At 42.7% G+C, this 18,490-nt stretch overlaps 1 protein-coding gene across 4 annotated transcripts; it reads right to left on the bottom strand.

Moving 5' to 3' along the window:
- Positions 1-277: 277 nt before the first annotated feature.
- Positions 278-17,382, bottom strand: LOC131705200 (zinc finger protein 23-like). 4 transcript variants are annotated; one of them, XM_059007450.1, is made up of 5 exons: positions 16,606-17,381; positions 11,824-12,144; positions 10,531-10,797; positions 4,632-4,898; positions 278-2,940 (listed from the first exon to the last, which is right to left on the bottom strand). In XM_059007450.1, the coding sequence occupies exons 1-5, from the start codon at positions 16,874-16,876 to the stop codon at positions 2,930-2,932; spliced, it is 1,137 nt and encodes a 378-aa protein (XP_058863433.1). In that variant the 5' UTR covers positions 16,877-17,381; the 3' UTR covers positions 278-2,929. The 4 variants fall into 4 exon arrangements, with proteins under 4 accessions (XP_058863433.1, XP_058863431.1, XP_058863432.1 ...); XM_059007448.1 differs by having other exon boundaries at positions 278-4,898; positions 16,606-17,382; XM_059007449.1 differs by lacking the exon at positions 10,531-10,797 and having other exon boundaries at positions 278-4,898; positions 16,606-17,382.
- Positions 17,383-18,490: the final 1,108 nt, after the last annotated feature.

Genomic DNA, 18,490 nt, shown 5'->3' with positions numbered 1-18,490 from the left:
ATCTGTCCCATTGCTGATATGGCAACAGGGCAGGGGCAATGCCTTTACTCCAGCTGGGGTATCCATGAAGGGGAGGCAAGGTGGCCCATTGGGGTCGGCGGTCTTGGAGGTCTCGATCCCGGTGCCAGTGTTGGAACTGGTGGTGGTGGTGGGAGAGAGAGAGGAGGTGTTGCTCGGTTGCTCCGGTGGGCGGGAGCTGTGAGTAGGCTTGTCTGGGCAGAGACAAGGGAGTCTTTTATTTATTTATTTATTTTATTTATTTCTTAGCAGACACCCTTACCCAGGGCAATTTACAATCGTAAGCAAATACATTTCAAGTATCACATTACAAGTAATAATACAATTAAGAGCAAGATAAATACAATGACTTTGGTTCAAGCAAGTACAAGTGTGACAAAATACAATTCAATAATACAGCAGATAACAGTGTCAGTGGTAGTTACATCAGGATATGATTAAATACAAAATACTACAGATTAAACACTTGGCAGATTACAGTACTCTGAAGTACAGGATTAAATGCAGTGAAATAGGGGGCAGATAAGAGCAAGTAAAGCGCATTTAAGGAAGGTTGATAAGTGTCCCAGGGGAAAAACAGAGGAGTTTTACAGGTGCTGTCTGAAGAGGTGAGTCTTAAGGAGGTGCCAGAATGTGGTCAGGGACTGGGCAGTCCTGACATCTGTAGGAAGGTCATTCCACCACTGCGGAGCGAGGGTGGAGAAGTAGCGGGCTCTGGAGGCAGGGGAGCGTAGAGGAGGTAGAGCCAGTCTGCAGGCGGAGCGGAGAGGTCGAGTGGGGGTGTAGGGAGGTAGCTGGGTGCAGTCTGGTCAAGGCATCTGTAGGCTAGTACAAGAGTCTTGAACTGGATGCGAGCGGTGATCGGGAGCCAGTGGAGTGAGCGGAGTAGTGGAGTTGCGTGGGAGAAGCGAGGCAGAGAGAAGACCAGGTGGGCAGCAGAGTTCTGGATGAGCTGGAGCGGACGGGTGGCGGACGCAGGGAGGCCAACCAGGAGGGAGTTGCAGTTGTCTAGGAGGGGGAGTACCAAGGCCTGGACCAGGAGCTGGGTGGCATAGTTGGTGAGGAAGGGTCGGATTCTTCGGATGTTGCTCAGGAAGAATCGGCAAGTGCGTGCCAGAGTGGAGATGTGCTGGGAATAAGAGAGGCAGGGGTCCAGGGTGACTCCGAGGTTCTTAGCGGAGGAAGAGGGAGTGTGGTAGATTCCAGAGGAACAGAGATAGAGAGATCAGAGGAGGGGGAGGAGGAGGAGGGAAAGAAAAGGAGGTCAGATTTAGAGAGGTTGAGTTTGAGGTGATGCGAGTGCATCCAGGAGGAGATAGCAGACAGACAGGTAGAGATACGGGAGGGGATGGTGGAGTCAGAGGTGGGGAAGGAGAGGAAAATCTGAGCATCATCAGCATAGAAATGGTATGAGAAACCATAGGATGCGATGAGGGGGCCCAGGGAGCGGGTGTAGAGAGAGAACAGGAGAGGACCCAAGACTGACCTTTGGGGGACTCCTGTTGAGAGAGGGCGAGGTGTGGAGGTTGCTCCACGCCAGGTTACCTGGTAAGTGCGGTTGGAGAGGTAGGAGGAGAACCAGGCCAGAGCAGTGCCAGAGATCCCCAGGTCAGCGAGAGATGATAGTAGAATAGAGTGTTTGACCGTGTCAAAGGCAGCAGAGAGGTCGAAGAGAATTAGGACAGAGGAGAGAGGCAGCTCGGGCAGACTTTAATGAGTTGGTGACAGACAGGAGGGCGGTTTCAGTGGAGTGAGCAGAGCGGAAGCCAGATTGGAGAGGGTCGAGAAGAGAGTGGTTGGACAGGAAAGCAGAGAGCTGGTGGTGTACAGTCCGCTCGAGGGTTTTGGAGAGGAAGGGTAGGAGGGAGACAGAACGGTAGCTCTGGAGGGAGGTGGGGTCGAGGAGGAGGTTTTTTGAGGAGGGGAGTCTTCAATGTTCTCTACCAGTTTCACAGCTTCTTCCAGGGTGTCGGGGTTGTGGTGCCGTATCCATGCTTGGGTTTTGGTGCTGACCACATGGCAAAAACTGCTCCAGCACTATCATCTCCTGTATTTGCAGATTGGTCTTCTTGGTGGGGGTCAGCCAGTGTACCATGTGGTTACCCAACCTTTCCGACCACCTTGGGGTGTGTTTCCACGGACCTTTGGTACTCCCTGAACCATACCCAGTGAGTCTCCAATGTAATATTGAGGCGTCTGAGGATTGCCAGCTTCAACAAGGTCATAATCGACGGCTTCACCATCGGTCATTCTCCGGTATGCTGCCTGAGCCTCCCGATCAAGCAGGGTCCCAGCTGGCTCGCCCAGAACTCCTGCGGCCATGACGTGGTAGTAGCCAGCCGATCGAAAGCGACCAGGTATGATTCCAGGTCATCCTCCGTCGTCATCTTCAACGCCCGTGCCTTCGGCACCATCACAGGTGCTATTGAAGGGCGTGCCGTTATTGCCAGACCTACCCTCTCAATGAGCGCTGGGTACCGCTCCTCTCTCCTTGGCCTCTCGTCTACTGTCCAGCGCCTTCAGCAGCTCTGCTAGTTCAGTGCGATCCATAATCCCGTTGGTCTGACACCACGTGTGGCAAAGTGGTTCACAGGGTACAGGTGTAGGAGTAATGCAGTGCGCAATGAAGAGACAGACAGTGATAATCCAATCAGAAAGAGATTTAATTTTTAATCCAGGTCTGGTGACCAAAACAATAATCCCAGGCAATACACAGCAATGTGTACGGCACTGTTCTATAAAACGGGTTTGCAGTCCCAAATAATAAACACAGTTACATCCACAATATACAAACACGGTCACCAGTCCTGGGTGAGTGCTGTAGTGCTTGTGGCGCAAATACAAGTTATCGTGATACAGGTGCAGTGATGTCCGGGTTAATGCTGGCCTCTGGCGACAGCTCCGGAACGTGTTAGCTGTCTACTAATAATAGCAAAAAGTAACAATTAGAGACAAACAAACAAAACACTCACGGTATGATAAACACAATACTGGCCCTTCCGAGTCATTCCTTAACCATTAACCATTAATGTCGCTCCGTCCCCTATTTGTACCGTCACTCGTGACCCCTTGATAAACGATTGCAACCGTCCCTCCAATCTGCAGCTGCCACATCGTTTCCCTTTCGGGTCGATGAGTTAGTGCACCGGAGTTCCACCCCCTTTCTAGATGATGACTTCCCTTTATCCCTGGGAATGAATTGTCAGTCCAGGGTACTCTGGGTACATAGGAGGCTGTGTGGTCCAGTGGTTAAAGAAAAGGGCTTGTAACCAGGAGGTCCCCGGTTCAAATCCCACCTCAGCCACTGACTCATTGCGTGACCCTGAGCAAGTCACTTCACCTCCTTGTGCTCCGTCTTTCGGGTGAGACGTAATTGTAAGTGACTCTGTAACTGATGCATAGTTCACACACCCTAGTCTCTGTAAGTCGCCTTGGATAAAGGCGTCTGCTAAATAAACAAATAATAATAATAATAATAATACTCTGTTCCCTGTAATTAGCGCCTTCACAGGTCGGGAGGGAGATTTACCACCAAGAATCATTCTATTTCTGTCACACGTCCCCAGTCCAGGAAGTTGACACACACACAAGTACTGAGGTTGAAGCACTGGAGCGCATATTTATTAAATGAAAAGGCTCTCTGGTGCACCCTGCTGGAAGCAGTATTGGTTTTACACTTCAGGCTGCTTGCATGATAACTGCAGTATACTGTGCTGCAGGTTGAGGTGCCGGAGATTCACCATGGTATCAGGGAATTTTCCACCCAACACACTGCAAGAGGCTGAGCAATGCAGGAGTAAAAAAGAGAAACTTGCACTCATAATAACAGTCTATTTAAATATTACTAATGTGATGTAACAAAATCTGAATGCTCAACAAGATATTGAATAAAATATGTTAGTCGTTCATATTTGGGTGAGTTTTTGATCTGAACAAATTGTGATCAGGGCTGACCCTATTTATCAAGCAAGTTTATTCTTTTGTTTTCAGTAAATATTTCTGTATTTAGTCAAAGGCACTCCTGTTGTTTAGGTGTCCCCAAGTGTCTGCAACTCTGAGAATGTTCTCGAGTCCTGCAAGAGCCTGCAACTGACTTCACTTCTTCGCACATTAAATGCAGGGATAGGATTACACACCTGTGTGAATGTTATGGTGTCTTTTAAGGTTTCCTAACTGGCTGAATCTCTTCCCACAAACAGAACAGTGATAAGGTTTCTCTCCTGTGTGAATGCGCTTGTGTTTTTTAAGGTCTCCTACCTGACTGAATCGCTTTCCACAAAGAGAACAGTGATAAGGTTTCTCTCCTGTGTGAATGCACTGGTGGATTTTAAGGTTTCCTGAGTGATTGAATCTCTTCCCACAAACAGAACAGTGATAAAGTTTCTCTCTTATGTGAATGTGCTGGTGTGAATGAAGATTTCCTAACTGTGTGAAACTCTTATCACTGTACTGTGTGTGGGAAGGTTTCTCTCCTGTGTGTATGCGCGGGTGTCTTTGAAGGAGTGATATATGATTGAAACTCTTCCTACAATCAGCCCAGGAAAACGCAGTCCCTCCTGTGGGATTTCCCTTGTGAGTTTCAGGAGCGTCTAATTGACAGGAACTCTTCCCACCTTTAATCGAATGAGGCAAAGTCTTCAAGGTGCCCTGGGTTTCAGAATTGTTAAAACATGCAGAATGTGCCGTCTCTGTACTCTCCACATTAAGTGGGTGTCTGTCTTGTAAGGAAGGGATTTTAACTGAGTGAGTTCTCAATGTCTTCACATACTCTTCTTGGGGTGTCGTTTCTCTGTGCTTCTTGCACTGTGGTTTGCCTCTAGAAGAGTTTTTGCACTGGGGTGATGGAGTGGAGTCGTGTTCTCCTTCATCTACTTTAGAAGCTAAAGAAAGAAAGAGAAGAAAGACAAAGGTTATTGTACAGCATTCTTCCACATGCACTGTTCTGCAGGGCTTCATGTCATAAACATGACAACTAGAGTGAACGTTGATGACCTCATATTGAGAGAATACAGCCAAATCTATTTAATATCACACCTATTCATGTCAGCCTCCTTGTTCTATCACCATATTCAGGAATGTAGATAAATGCCGGGAGCCAGAAAATTCCATGGTTATTTTCATAAAATTCCCAACTATTTTCATGAGATGTTCTTGAAAAAACACAAACGCTTGTTACCTGTCTTCTGTCTCTGTTCTGAACACAAGCGAATGAGTTCAGTGATTGGTTGCTTGAGATGAGGCGGATTCATTTACCAGTTAGTGTCCCGCAAGTTTGTCACAGCAAGAATGATGTCAACATGTCAGCCAAGTGGAAAATGAAAAACAACATGCTTTTTTAATGTTTAAAGTGGAATACAGTCAAACCCATTTACAACATAACTGAGATACAACACACACACACTGATATAAAGAACCAGTATCACGGAACCGAGTAAAATCGTATTAAATCCTGTTTAAGTTCTCCTTTTAGTACGTCCTCTGATAGTGCATGCTTCCTGTTATTACGCATGCAGCGCGATGGCACGCAGTGGTCTGTGCTGTGCATGTTGTGTACTCGTAGGCCTACTTCTTGCTGTTTGAACTTGACCTTGCTCTCTGTAATTTATGCAGTATTATCATGGCCAGCGCTAAATGATCGTCCATTTCATTCAAGGACAAACTACATTACTGGAGAAATCTCAAAGGGATGAAAGCAGTCAGAATTATGTTGTCAAAGAGCTCAAGTTTAAAAAGCAGCAGTCGCTGAGGCAGTCGTCTAAGGCCCTGTCCACATTAGAGCAAAAAAATCAACAACCGAGTTCAAAACCGATTTACCTGAACCCGAGCCCATCAGTGTTAGAGCGTCCAGATTGCCGTAATGAAACTGGGTTAGTTTAACCCAGCTGTTGCTGAAAAAACACTTCGCTGGATGACTGTATCCCAGAATCCACTGTAATGTACACACGTTCTTTTTTTTTTTTTTTACCCCCTCGTAAATGTTGTTGTTTATTTTCATTGAACACAGGAGCAGAACAGAGGAGCTACGAGAAAGTGCTTAAGTAATCAAAAGGGGAATAATTCATGTATGGGAAAAAATGCCCACGCCATAGTAAATAAATTAGATGGGCATTTACACAAAGGAAAAATCTGGGGCGCATAAGACGTTCTTTAATTTAATTAAAAGTTGAAATAAAGACCTTTAACTTGCTAATATGTGATGTGCTCTAAGATCATTTAAAAAGTGTCTTGGACACATTTTAGGTTTTGTGTAATACAGTACATTAGCATATCTGACTGTACCGATGGAATATGACAAGAATAACTCCTCCTGTATTTTAATTCGGGCTTGTCTTTTCTTTATTCTTGTCTCATATAAACAGGGGGATTATGGCAACGTACTTCCGCAAAGCACTGTGGGATATCGGAGGATACTGTGTAACCAGACTTGAACACGGTTCACAGCCAGATTACAGTTAAACCAGTCTATCTAACCCAGTTATACCGACAACCGAGTTCGAGACCCGGTTGTTGAACTGTTATGAACCGTGTTTAGTGTGGATGCAAATCGATTTAGGCACTTTTAAACAAGTTTTTAACCCTTAACTCAGTTCTAAAATGCTAATGTGGCCAGGGCCAAAGACTTCTTAAAGTAGCTTACAGGCAATGATTACTGTGCTGTACCTGAACTGCAGTTTGTATGGTAATGATTATTGACTTGTATATTATTTATTATTATTATTATTATTATTATCAGTTTTATTATTTCTATTTGTTATTACTGTACTGTATTTTTTTGTATTAGTTTATTTTTCTAATTAAAGTACAGTATTATTCAGTACATTAATTACATGTTTTCTGTTTTTTTTTTATAATTCATTTAGCTGACCATCTCTATCCAAGGCAACATAGAATTACTGTATTAAATAATTAAAATACAGAATGTCACACACTGTATAGTAATGTGCAGTACTAGTTACATGTTACATTGTTTTATATAGTTTCTTCTGTAGTAAACCTTTATACTAGATACATGCACATTATATCAGTTAGTACTGCACTGGGTTTTGGTTTTTGTGCTGATTTGGCAGGTATGTGCATGTATCTGGTTATTAAATACCTCGGTTATAACATACTGTGTTTACAGTCCCAAGGCAGTACGTTCTATCAGTGTTTCACTGTATTTTAAATCGAGCCAACAGTGAGTCATGAAAAATCCTGACTATTTATACCTGCATTTTGATAGTACTGCTATTTATCTAATATTTTAATTTGCTTTTTGATAATTAACATTTGCTGTGCTTCTAAAAACAGAAATTCCATTTGCAATCCCACGCACTGCACCTTGCCTTTTCATTCTGTCTGTATCGAAGACGCACGATATGTAGAACTATGTAGGGCTGCAGGGGGTTTGTTTTTCCACAACAAATTTTTTATTAATCAAATGTTGTTGTGTAAAATATCTATAGAGCAAAGATCCAGTAAAACTACAATTCCCAGAATCCCCTCCCAGCTGAAACTGATTCGCTGGTCTGCTGTACAGAACACCTCCACACACGTACTTACTGTACTGTGACAGTAATAACACAGCAATGCTTACTGTGAGACACACAAAACTGATGTGGCGTTGCGAGCAAACATTACAGTCCTCGGGATAGTTGCCATGAGATGAGCTTTTAAAAATGATATTGTATTTGAATAAAGTGTAAGAAATAAAATAAGACTGTTGGTTTTCATTATCATACAGTATGGGTTCACTCTCATTGCTGCATACATTCTCCACAGAAATTCTCTACTGAAATGTTTCTTCTGGTGACGCTGAGCAACCCGACTGGATTTGGCATCACCCAGTGATGGGACATGTGATCCCTGCAGCTCTGTAAAGCTGTGGGAGCAGCACAACTGCAAACAGTCTACTAGGAATGAGGGAAGGCAAAGATTTAACACAGGGGTGTCCATCCAGACACAGGAGTATTACTTTATATAACTGAACCTGTTCAACGTGGAGCGGAATGGCCTCCAGGAGCGTGATTGGACACCGCTGATCTCACAGCATTCTAAAGAGGCGTGGCAGCGGCTGCACAACTAGCGTGATTGGACACCGCTGATCTAACAGCATTCTAAAGAGGCGTGGCAGCGGCTGCACATCTAGCAGGTGCCTCAGGAGCAAGCACAGTGATGTCCTTGTTATTATTATTATTATTAATTTCTTAGCAGACGCCCTTATCCAGTGCGACTTACAATGTTACAAGATATCACATTATTTTTACATACAATTACCCATTTATACAATTGGGTTTTTACTAGAGCAATGTAGGGAAAGTACCTTGCTCAAGGGTACAGCAGCAGTGTCCCCACCGGGGATTGAACCCACAACCCTCCGGTCAAGAGTCCAGAGCCCTAACCACTACTCCACACTGCTGCCCTGTTGACATAGTGGTTGGGCAGCTCCCCTTGGTTAATTGAAAACAAATTGTGATTAGGGGTGACCCTATTTATCAAGCAAGTTTATTCTTTAGTTTTCAGTAAATATTTCTGTATTTAGTCAAATGCACTCCTGTTGTTTATGTGTCCCCAAGCGTCTGCAATTCTGAGAATGTTCTAGAGTCCTGTAAGAGCCTGCAACTGACTTAACTTCTTCACACTAAGTGCTGTGATAGGAGTACACACCTGTATGAATTCAGGGGTAGGAGCAGAGCAAGACTGAAAATGTATGGTGCCGAGTGAAGCAGGGCGAACATCTTTAGCAGTTTATATTTTAACATTAGTTGCACGTAGCCTATACACACCTCAAAGACAAAGCAAATATGCACATACAACCCACAAAGTGCAAATTGTAATAACTTGTTACCTCTAAGTCGCCGTGCATAAGGGCGTCTGTCAAGCAAATACAAAAAAAAAGCACAGGCTATGCTCCTGCTGCCGTCAAACCACAACTAAATGCTTATTACTGGGCTGAGAATACCTCGTTTCCAGCTCAATATGGCCACTCGTTTTCACTGCATTTTCTCAGGTACAGCTAACCAAATATATTCTATTTATTTCTATTCTATTAAATAGAATATCTTTGAGCTAACCTTGGAAGTACTCGTCAAAGGTCAAACGGCATTCAAATATCGAGTCGCTATTGAAACAATCTTTAAAAATGTATCAATGTTTTGGAAATGTGTTGGCTGCAAAAAAACATAACAAGCAGACAAACAGATTTTTTTAAAACAACCTTGAGTGACAAATTCAGCGACATTTTCAAGTTTTGTAAACCTTTTAAAATTATGTTGACGTACTATTGAAAAGGAACATGCAATTTCCATATTTTGCTGCCTTGAAATCAATAAATCGTATACACGGGAGGCAAACTTTAAATGACAGTTTTTGTATTTTTCTTTACATTTCTAATACCACGTAGAAATAACTATGAAGTTTGAAAACCACAGATACCTTCAAATTATCAGTAAATTGTAACATCATATATGCCACTGACTCGCTAGGTCAATTTACAGGGTAGTATAAGTATAACTTGAACACAATCATGAAGTTGGTATTTGTTTGACCCTGTTGCCATAGTAACCAAATGCACGGATCTGATAACAGTATGACTTTACAGTGTAAAATGCTGTAAAGAATTCATATTTTTCACGGTAAACTGCAAGAAGCTAAAAACAATATTTCGTTTTTGCTGATGAAATCAGCTCTCGGCTCGCGAACGGCCGCCATTGCTACAGTACACATTCCAAACACACACTCATTTTTCACAGCTCCCAAAATACTTTCAAGATGGAAAATCGTCTATAGACAAAACACTCCCACCCCTGTGAATTTTATGGTGTCTTTTCAGGTGTCCTAACTGGCTGAATCTCTTCCCACAAACATCACAGGGATAAGGTTTCTCTCCTGTGTGAATGTGCTTGTGTTCATTAAGGTTTCCTAACTGGCTAAATCTCTTCCCACAAACAGCACAGTGATAAGGTTTCTCTCCTGTGTGAATGCGCTTGTGTTTTTTAAGGTTTCCTAAGTCACTGAATCTCTTCCCACAAACATCACAGTGATAAGGTTTCTCTCCTGTGTGAATGCGTTGGTGCCTTCTAAGGTTTCCTGAGTAACTGAATCTCTTCCCACAAACAGAACAGTGATAAGGATTCTCTCCTGTGTGAATGCGCTTGTGTTTATTAAGGTCCCCTAACTGACTAAATCTCTTCCCACAAACAGAACAGTGATAAGGTTTCTCTCCTGTGTGAATGCGCTGGTGGATTTTAAGGTTTCCTAAGTGACTGAATCTCTTCCCACACTGAGTGCAGTGATAAGGATTCTCTCCTGTGTGAATGTGCTGGTGTGAATGAAGATTTCCTAACTGTGTGAAACTCTTATCACTGTACTGTATGTGAGAAGGTTTCTCTCCTGTGTGAATGCGCTGGTGTCTTTTAAGCAGTGATATATGATTGAAACTCTTCCCACAATCAGCCCAGGAACACGGAGTCCCTCCTGTGGGATTTCCCTTGCGAGTTTCAGGAACGTCTAATTGACAGGAACTCTTCCCACCTTTAATAGAATGAGGCAAGGTCTTCAAGCTGCCCTGGGTTTCAGAATTGTTAAAACACACAGAATGTGGCGTCTCTGTACTCTCCACAGTAAGTGGGTGTCTGTCTTGTAAAGAAGGGATTGTAACTGAGTGAGTTCTCAATGTCTTCACATACTCTTCTTGGGGTGTCGTTTCTCTGTGTTTCTTGCACTGTGGTTTGCCTCTAGGAGAGTTTTTGCACTGGGGTGATAGAGTGGAGTCGTGTTCTCCTTCATCTACTTTAGAAGCTAAAGAAAGAAAGAGAAGAGAGACAAAGGTTATTGTACAGCATTCTTCCACATGCACTGTTCTGAACACAAGCGAATGAGCAGTTCAGTGATTGGTTGCTTGAGATGAGGTGGATTCATTTACCAGTTAGTGTCCCGCAAGTTTCAGTCACAGCAAGAATGATGTCAACATGTCAGCCAAGTGGAAAATGAAAAACGACATGCTTTTTTAATGTTTAAATTGGAATATTTTAAATCGAGCCAACAGCGAGTCATGAAAAATCCTGACTATTTACTACCTGCATTTTGAACACCTCCCCACACGTACTTACTGTACTGTGACAATAATAACACAGCAATGCTTACTGTGAGACACACAAAAGTGAAATGTGGTGTTGCAAGCAGGCCTCGGGATAGTTGACATGAGATGAGCGTTTAAACATGATATTGTATTTGAATAAAGTGTAAGAAATAAAATAAGACTGTTGGTTTTCATTATCGTACAGTATGGGTTCACTCTCATTTTGGCGATCCTGTTGCATACATTCTCTACTGAAACATTTCTTCTGCAACTCGACTGGATTTGGCATCACCCAGTCATGGGACATAAAGCTCTGGGAGCAGCACAAATGCAAACAGTCTACCAGGAATGGGGAAAGGCAAAGATCTAACACAGGGGTGTCCAAAGCTGGCCCTTCCACTCCTGCTCTTTGTTCCAACCCTGTTCTAAGTTGTTTAATTGAACCAATTAAACCTCCATCCAGACACAGGAGTAGCACTTTATATAAGTAAACCTGTTCAATGTGGAGTGGAATGGCCTCCAGGACCGTCATTGGACACCGCTGATCTCACAGCATTCTAAAGAGGCGTGGCTGCGGCTGCACATCTAGCAGGTGCCTCAGAAGCAAGCAGAGTGATGTCCTTATTGACATACTGGTTGGGCAGCTCCCCTTGTTAAAATATGAATCTCAAGCACACTGCTGGTGTTCAGTACCAGGTTCTGCAGGATGAATAGGCAGCTCAATGCTGCTTGTTTTGTAGGATTACCTCTGAATCCCAGTTCACATTCAGATGGAGAGTCATCACACAGGTTGGATCCCAGCTTGTTGTTCTCCTCAAGTGTACAGACATGATTTTCATGAGGAAGTTCCTCTGCGATGGGGACACATTCCTGCTCTATGAACTCCTCTTTAATAGGAACACATTCCTGTTGAGGGACCTCTTCATCTTTAACACATGCCAGCTCTGTAACCTGCATTAGACTTGCACACCACTCCTGCTCAAAGGACTCCTCTTGTGTGTAAACTGCTTCTATCTTTGGCCCCTCCTGTGCTTCAGATTCAGAGTTAGCGTGGGTCTCTTTGGGATCTGTGGGGAAAAAAATTGCATAAAATTAGAGCTCTTACTTACTAGCTAGGTTTGTTAGTTGCAAATCATGCCTGATAGCCTATGGGATCTTTTCCAGATACTACAGGATTGTGAGCTGGGAATGAGGCTGGATCCAACATTCCTTCTAAAGTACTTGTGGTAGAGGGGTGATCAATGCCTTTAATTAAATTTGATCAAATAAATAACATCTAACCCTAGTACCCTACCCACAATTCCATGGTTCACATCTTTGCAATGATCAAATATTTATTTCAACTCCTATCAACAGTCTGTGTTAGTTGCTGTTATCAGGGACTGTATCAAAATAACCCCTCCAAACTGCTCTGTTCAATAATTTGCAGCATACATTTAAAGTCACTGTTCCTCAGTTATTTCGTATAGGGTTGAGGCGGTATAATAGTTTGGTGGTTTAGGTACATTATTGTATTGATACCATTCCTGTTATTCTACATTGCAATTATTAGTTAATGCTGTGTTTCTTTCCTATGAAAAAAGTGAAGGAAAAGGCAAGACTTTTCCTTCATGACCCCATCTACTGCCCCATAAGTATTATTTTACAGTTTCTGCAAGATTTGCTAGAGATGGGAAGGTCCCACTCTACACTGAAAGTGTACCTGGCAGCTATAGCTGCATGCCACATCCCCATAGACTCAGTATCCACAGGCGCCCACATTCTAAAGGGTGCTCGGCCTGCGTCCCCCTAGAAAGGACGTCCTCCTTGAGTGGAGTCTGGAGGTGGTAGTGGAGCTTCCTAGTACTTTAACAATTAAAGTACTAGATTACTATAAATAGTAAAAATCCATTAAATCGATCCATGTTATTGACTGATTTGGGTTAGAAATAACTAATTTCCTAGGCTAATTTACGACCCACACAGACACAGAGTGCATTGCTAAAACAAAGCACTTTGCAATGTCTCACGTGGGGCGCAGTATGTGTATGACGTATATTCGTCTTTGCTAGAATGCATGCAAGCGATTAGACTCGTTATAACCAATATTAGGACAGAACTGTTTTATTAACAGCGCTTATTGCAGCAGCTAGGTTTTTGTTTTTATGCTTTGTGAAGAAAAGTGAGCATTTCAAAGAAAAGAAAAGTGGACAGTGAGTGTCGAGTTTTCAAAAAAGAGTGGATTGAGAAATATTTTTTTCACAAACGCCAACTCGAAGGCTGTATGCCTGATTTGTCAAGAGAGCATCGCTGTGTTCAAGGAGTACAATTAGAATCGCCATTTTACAACGAAACATCCTAATTACCGCAGCAACTTAACAACAGAAGAAAAGTCAAGAAAAGCTCAGAAACTCCCTACTAATTTAAAAACCCAGCAAAACATTTTTGTGCGACAAGCTGCAGTTCAGGAAGCCGCTACGAAGGCAAGTTATGATTTGGCATTCAAGATAGCTAAACAAAATAAGCCGTTTGCTGAAGGGGAGTTTTTGAAAGAATGCATGGTCGATGTTGCTGGCATGCTGTGTCCTGAATACAAAAATATGTTTGAGATTAGATTGTCACAAAGAACTGTTGCTCGCTGTATCGAAGTAATTGATGAAGACTTGGCCTCCGAGTTGAACAGGAAGCACAGTGCTTCACGCAGTTTTCGTTAGCTCTCGATGATAGTTCTGACATAAAGGACACAGCGCAGCTTTTGATTTTTGTGAGAGAAATTAACAACAAATTTGAAATCACAGAGGATTTTTTTTATCTATGGAATCGATGAAAGGCACGACAAAGGGATTGGATTTGTATGAGAGGGTGTCTGGTTGCCTTGAACGTCTGAAGCTCCCCTGGAGTAAACTCGCAAACGTGACCACAGATGGATCACCAAATTTAACTGAGAAAAACGTAAGACTTTAAAAAGAATTGAGGACAAAGTAAAAGATGTAGACTGTGAGAAAGAAATCATTTTTCTGCACTGTATCATACATCAGGAGGCACAAATGTTCTGGACATAGATCATGTTGTTCACACAGCAGTGAAAATAGTGAACTACATTAGAGCAAGGGGGCTTAATCATTGGCAATTAATTTCCCTTCTTGAGGACACTGATGCTGAACACCAGGACTTACTTTATCATACAAATGTCCGCTGGCTCAGTTTAGGAAAGGCGATGCAGCGAGTGTGGGAGCTTAGAGATGAAATTAACATTTTCTTGGAAATGCAGGGGAAAGAAAACGATTTCCCTGAATTAAGGAATTCAAACTGGGTGTGCGCCCTCGCTTTTGGTGTGGATATCCCAGCACATTTAAATGAACTTAATGTGAAGCTGCAAGGCAAGGATGTGTTTTGTTCACGAATTGTATTCCAATGTGAATGCTTTCAAAGTCAAGATAATTCTGTTTTCAAAACAAATGAAGAGCAAACTGTTCGCTCACTTTCCAACACTTTACGTTTGGAAGTGTCATCAGAGCGGGCAGACAAGTACAACAACATTGCAGGGAGAATGTTCTCTTCGATTCTCTGACTTTGAGAAGATGGAGAAGACCCTGGAGCTGGTGTCACGCCCACTTTCATTTGACTACGAGAAAGCCCCAGAAGAATTACAACTGGAGCTCACTGAACTCCAGTGCAACTCCACTGTGAAGGAAAAACACAATTCACAAACACTGGACAAGTTTTACACCTCTTTGAATGAAACAAAGTTCCCAAACATCTGCAACGTAGCCCAGACAATTCTCGTGTTGTTCGCCTGCACCCATGTGTGCGAACAAACATTTTCACTACTGAATTTCAACAAATCTCACCACAGATCCCATTTAACTGACCAGCATCTCAGCTCCACTTTGCGGACAACAACAAGGACAGCACCGGACTGATGCGATCGTACAAAAGGGCGACCAACTGCATTGTTCACATGAACAGCAAAGAGAGTGTAAAAAAGGCGGTGTGTTTTGTTTCCTTTATGATGATATATTTATAATAATAAGTAAGGTTGCATGTTTCCCCCTCAACATCTTCCTTTATTTTAATATCTGTTCTTCAAAGTTAAATCAATTAACAACAACACTGTTTTGTGGTTTACTTTTAAGCTAAAAGCTCCACGGAGGGGCCTATCGGCAGCTCTGACATAAAATGCTCAGCGAATAACTACCTAAGGCAGGCATATCCCAAAAGTATTGGATGGTGGTCGTCTTCTCTTTCAGGGAACCAGGGTTACGGTAAGTAACCCAATGTTTCAATGTGTCAAATACAATGAGCAGACAGGCGACTGCAGCAGGATAGCCTGCTTATTCTCAAAGCAGTTTCATTTAAACAACTGATTTGCATAACTCAAACTTTTTAAAGTGCAGCCATATGTTTTCTGTACAAACTCCACCTGTGTAATAATCATTAGCAACAACACTGGAAGCTTACTTGTGCAACGTCACATGACCTGTAGATATAAATCCAATTTGTACGCATCCCGGCCAACTCATCTCTGCTCTTAAATAACCTGCTTTATTAAATGTTTATAAGCAATATGAGCGACCGTTTCCTAATTCTGTTTACCATCAGCTGAAAAAGTACTTTATTTATTTTATGGTTATAATTTTTCTAACAAACAAACTGCAACATCACGCTGTTTTGAGCAAATGATAGATCTTAATAATAGACTAATACACACTGTTATAGTATAACATATACTGCTCCACTATCCATTCTTAATAATACACACTGTTATAGTATAACATATACTGCACCACTATCCATTCTTAATAATACACACTGTTATATTATAATATATACTGCAACACTATCCATTCTTAATAATACACACTGGTATAGTATAACCTATATTGGTGCAGGCAGGGTGGTGCTGCCGCCCCTTTATTCACACAGTGAGGTCTGGAAAGATCGTGTAAATGTGTGTGTGTGGAACAAGAAGGAAACAAGACTAAAGCAAAAGAACGAGCAGCGAATGAGCCGCGACTGTACCAAAGACAAACTCAACAGCACTGGAGCGGAATACAATGAAACCATTTATCTAACAATAGATTCGCAGTCAAACAGTTCAATCAAACACTGAAACCCGATGTGCTGCTGCCTGTATGTTGATATTAGATCACAAATCATTATTCTAACCCTCTGCAATATGGTGTGACTGTCTCAGTGGGACTCTATACAAGACATCACTTTACCAGAAGGATACCATTGAAGCCTCTTAAATTAGACTGGCTAAGATTGACCAATCTAGTACTTTATTAGTTTATAGAATACCTATTTAAATATGAATTAGACCTGGTTAGATTCACTACGTTCTTATGGTCTATAAAATAATACAATGCATTGATTAGACTCCTTATAACCAATATTAAGACAGAACTGTTTTATTAACAACGCTTATAATAATCAAACACTTTAGAATTTCTCTTCAGACACGTTTTAACCAAGATCCTTCCAACAGTAGGTAGTTTAAGGTGCTGGATTGACCAAGCAATACCACACAATAAAATCAATCTTACCTTGAAATATTAAATGCTGTTTAATATCTGCATCTGCAGCGTTTATACACCCTCGCAGAGCTTTCAGCTCGCTCTCTGATATTTCCAATCTCAGCTTCAGACTTTCATTCTCTTTCTCCTTTCCAGCCATTTCCACTCTGAATTCAGTGAATTTGCTGCCGACAACTTTAGTAATCGCACACAAGACGGTGTCTACAGCCGATTTCACTGCGTGCTCGATGGTAGAGGCGAGATCGTCTTGAAAGAGCGACACGGACACGCTGCCGTCCATCTTCACTGGTTTGAGTTTCAGACTGGTCTAGTAGCGGAATCCTCTTTTCATATTATTTACTAATATTTATTTTTTACTGTAGCCTTCCCATTCAAATATATTCATCACTTCTTCTAGTGTGATAAAGAAAGATCACAAACAACAGGCTTTGCAAGGAGTAACTTTCCTTTGGTCTTTCAGAGTCGCGCAGAGCTCTGCTGGAGCTTCAACGCGTTTGTTTCTCAGTAAATCATCTCATTGAAAAGCTCGACTTGTCTGTAGCTGCGACTGACGCGCTCCGCTCTGTGTGTGAAATTCAACACAGAAAAGGGATGCTTTCCTTTTCCAGGAACTCCGTGCAGGTGATAAACAAACACAAAAATCACTAATTATTAGAAAACATTTCATCCCAGCCTAAATCCTTTAAACAGCAAGAGACAGCGTGTTGTAAAATCATCACTGACTGCAGCCACCTCTCCACACATGAACAAAACAAACCTCTCTATTTCCTGGACTGAAATGCGTCACTAGTAGAAGGCGTGGCTGGTTGGATTCATCGCGATTTATTGGCTGTAGAAACACTCTATCCCCAGCATGTGAGTCTGATTGGCTGTAGAAACACTCTATCCCCAGCATGTGAGCCTGATTGGCTGTAGAAACACTCTATCCCCAGCATGTGAGCCTGATTGGCTGTAGAAACACTCTATCCCCAGCATGTGAGCCTGATTGGCTGTAGAAACACTCTATCCCCAGCATGTGAGCCTGATTGGCTGTAGAAACACTCTATCCCCAGCATGTGAGCCTGATTGGCTGTAGAAACACTCTATCCCCAGCATGTGAGTCTGATTGGCTGGCCTCCCTGTCGAGGCGGTTATGAAACTGGATGCCAGAGTTCACCATGTTGGCTCTTCAGCGCTGTGTTCAATGCGATGCAGATCCGACATTTCCAAAGCCGCTGCAGCTGGCGGGACACAGGAATATCCACTAGAAAGTGTCCTGAGGGCCTCAGATGATTGTTAATGGTTAGGTATGGGGTTAGTGTCAGGATAACCCTGAGGGCCTCAGATGATTGTTAATGGTTAGGTATTGGGTTAGGGTCAGGTCAATCCTGAGGGCCTCAGATGATTGTTAATGGTTAGGTATGGGGTTATGGTCAGGATAACCCTGAGGGCCTCAGATGATTGTTAATGGTTAGGTATGGGGTTAGTGTCAGGATAACCCTGAGGGTCTCAGATGATTGTTAATGGTTAGGTATGGGGTTATGGTCAGGATAACCCTGAGGGCCTCAGATGATTGTTAATGGTTAGGTATTGGGTTAGGGTCAGGTCAATCCTGAGGGACTCAGATGATTGTTAATGGTTAGGTATTGGGTTAGGGTCAGGATAACCCTGAGGGCCTCAGATGATTGTTAATGGTTAGGTATGGGGTTATGGTCAGGATAACCCTGAGGGCCTCAGATGATTGTTAATGGTTAGGTATTGGGTTAGGGTCAGGATAACCCTGAGGGCCTCAGATGATTGTTAATGGTTAGGTATGGGGTTAGTGTCAGGATAACCCTGAGGGCCTCAGATGATTGTTAATGGTTAGGTATTGGGTTAGGGTCAGGATAACCCTGAGGGACTCAGATGATTGTTA

This window comes from Acipenser ruthenus, chromosome 35, assembly GCF_902713425.1.
Source record: "Acipenser ruthenus chromosome 35, fAciRut3.2 maternal haplotype, whole genome shotgun sequence".
In the NCBI taxonomy this organism is placed as follows: domain Eukaryota; kingdom Metazoa; phylum Chordata; class Actinopteri; order Acipenseriformes; family Acipenseridae; genus Acipenser; species Acipenser ruthenus.
Note: the sequence above shows the minus strand (reverse complement) of the source record. Positions and strands in the feature narration are given on the sequence as shown.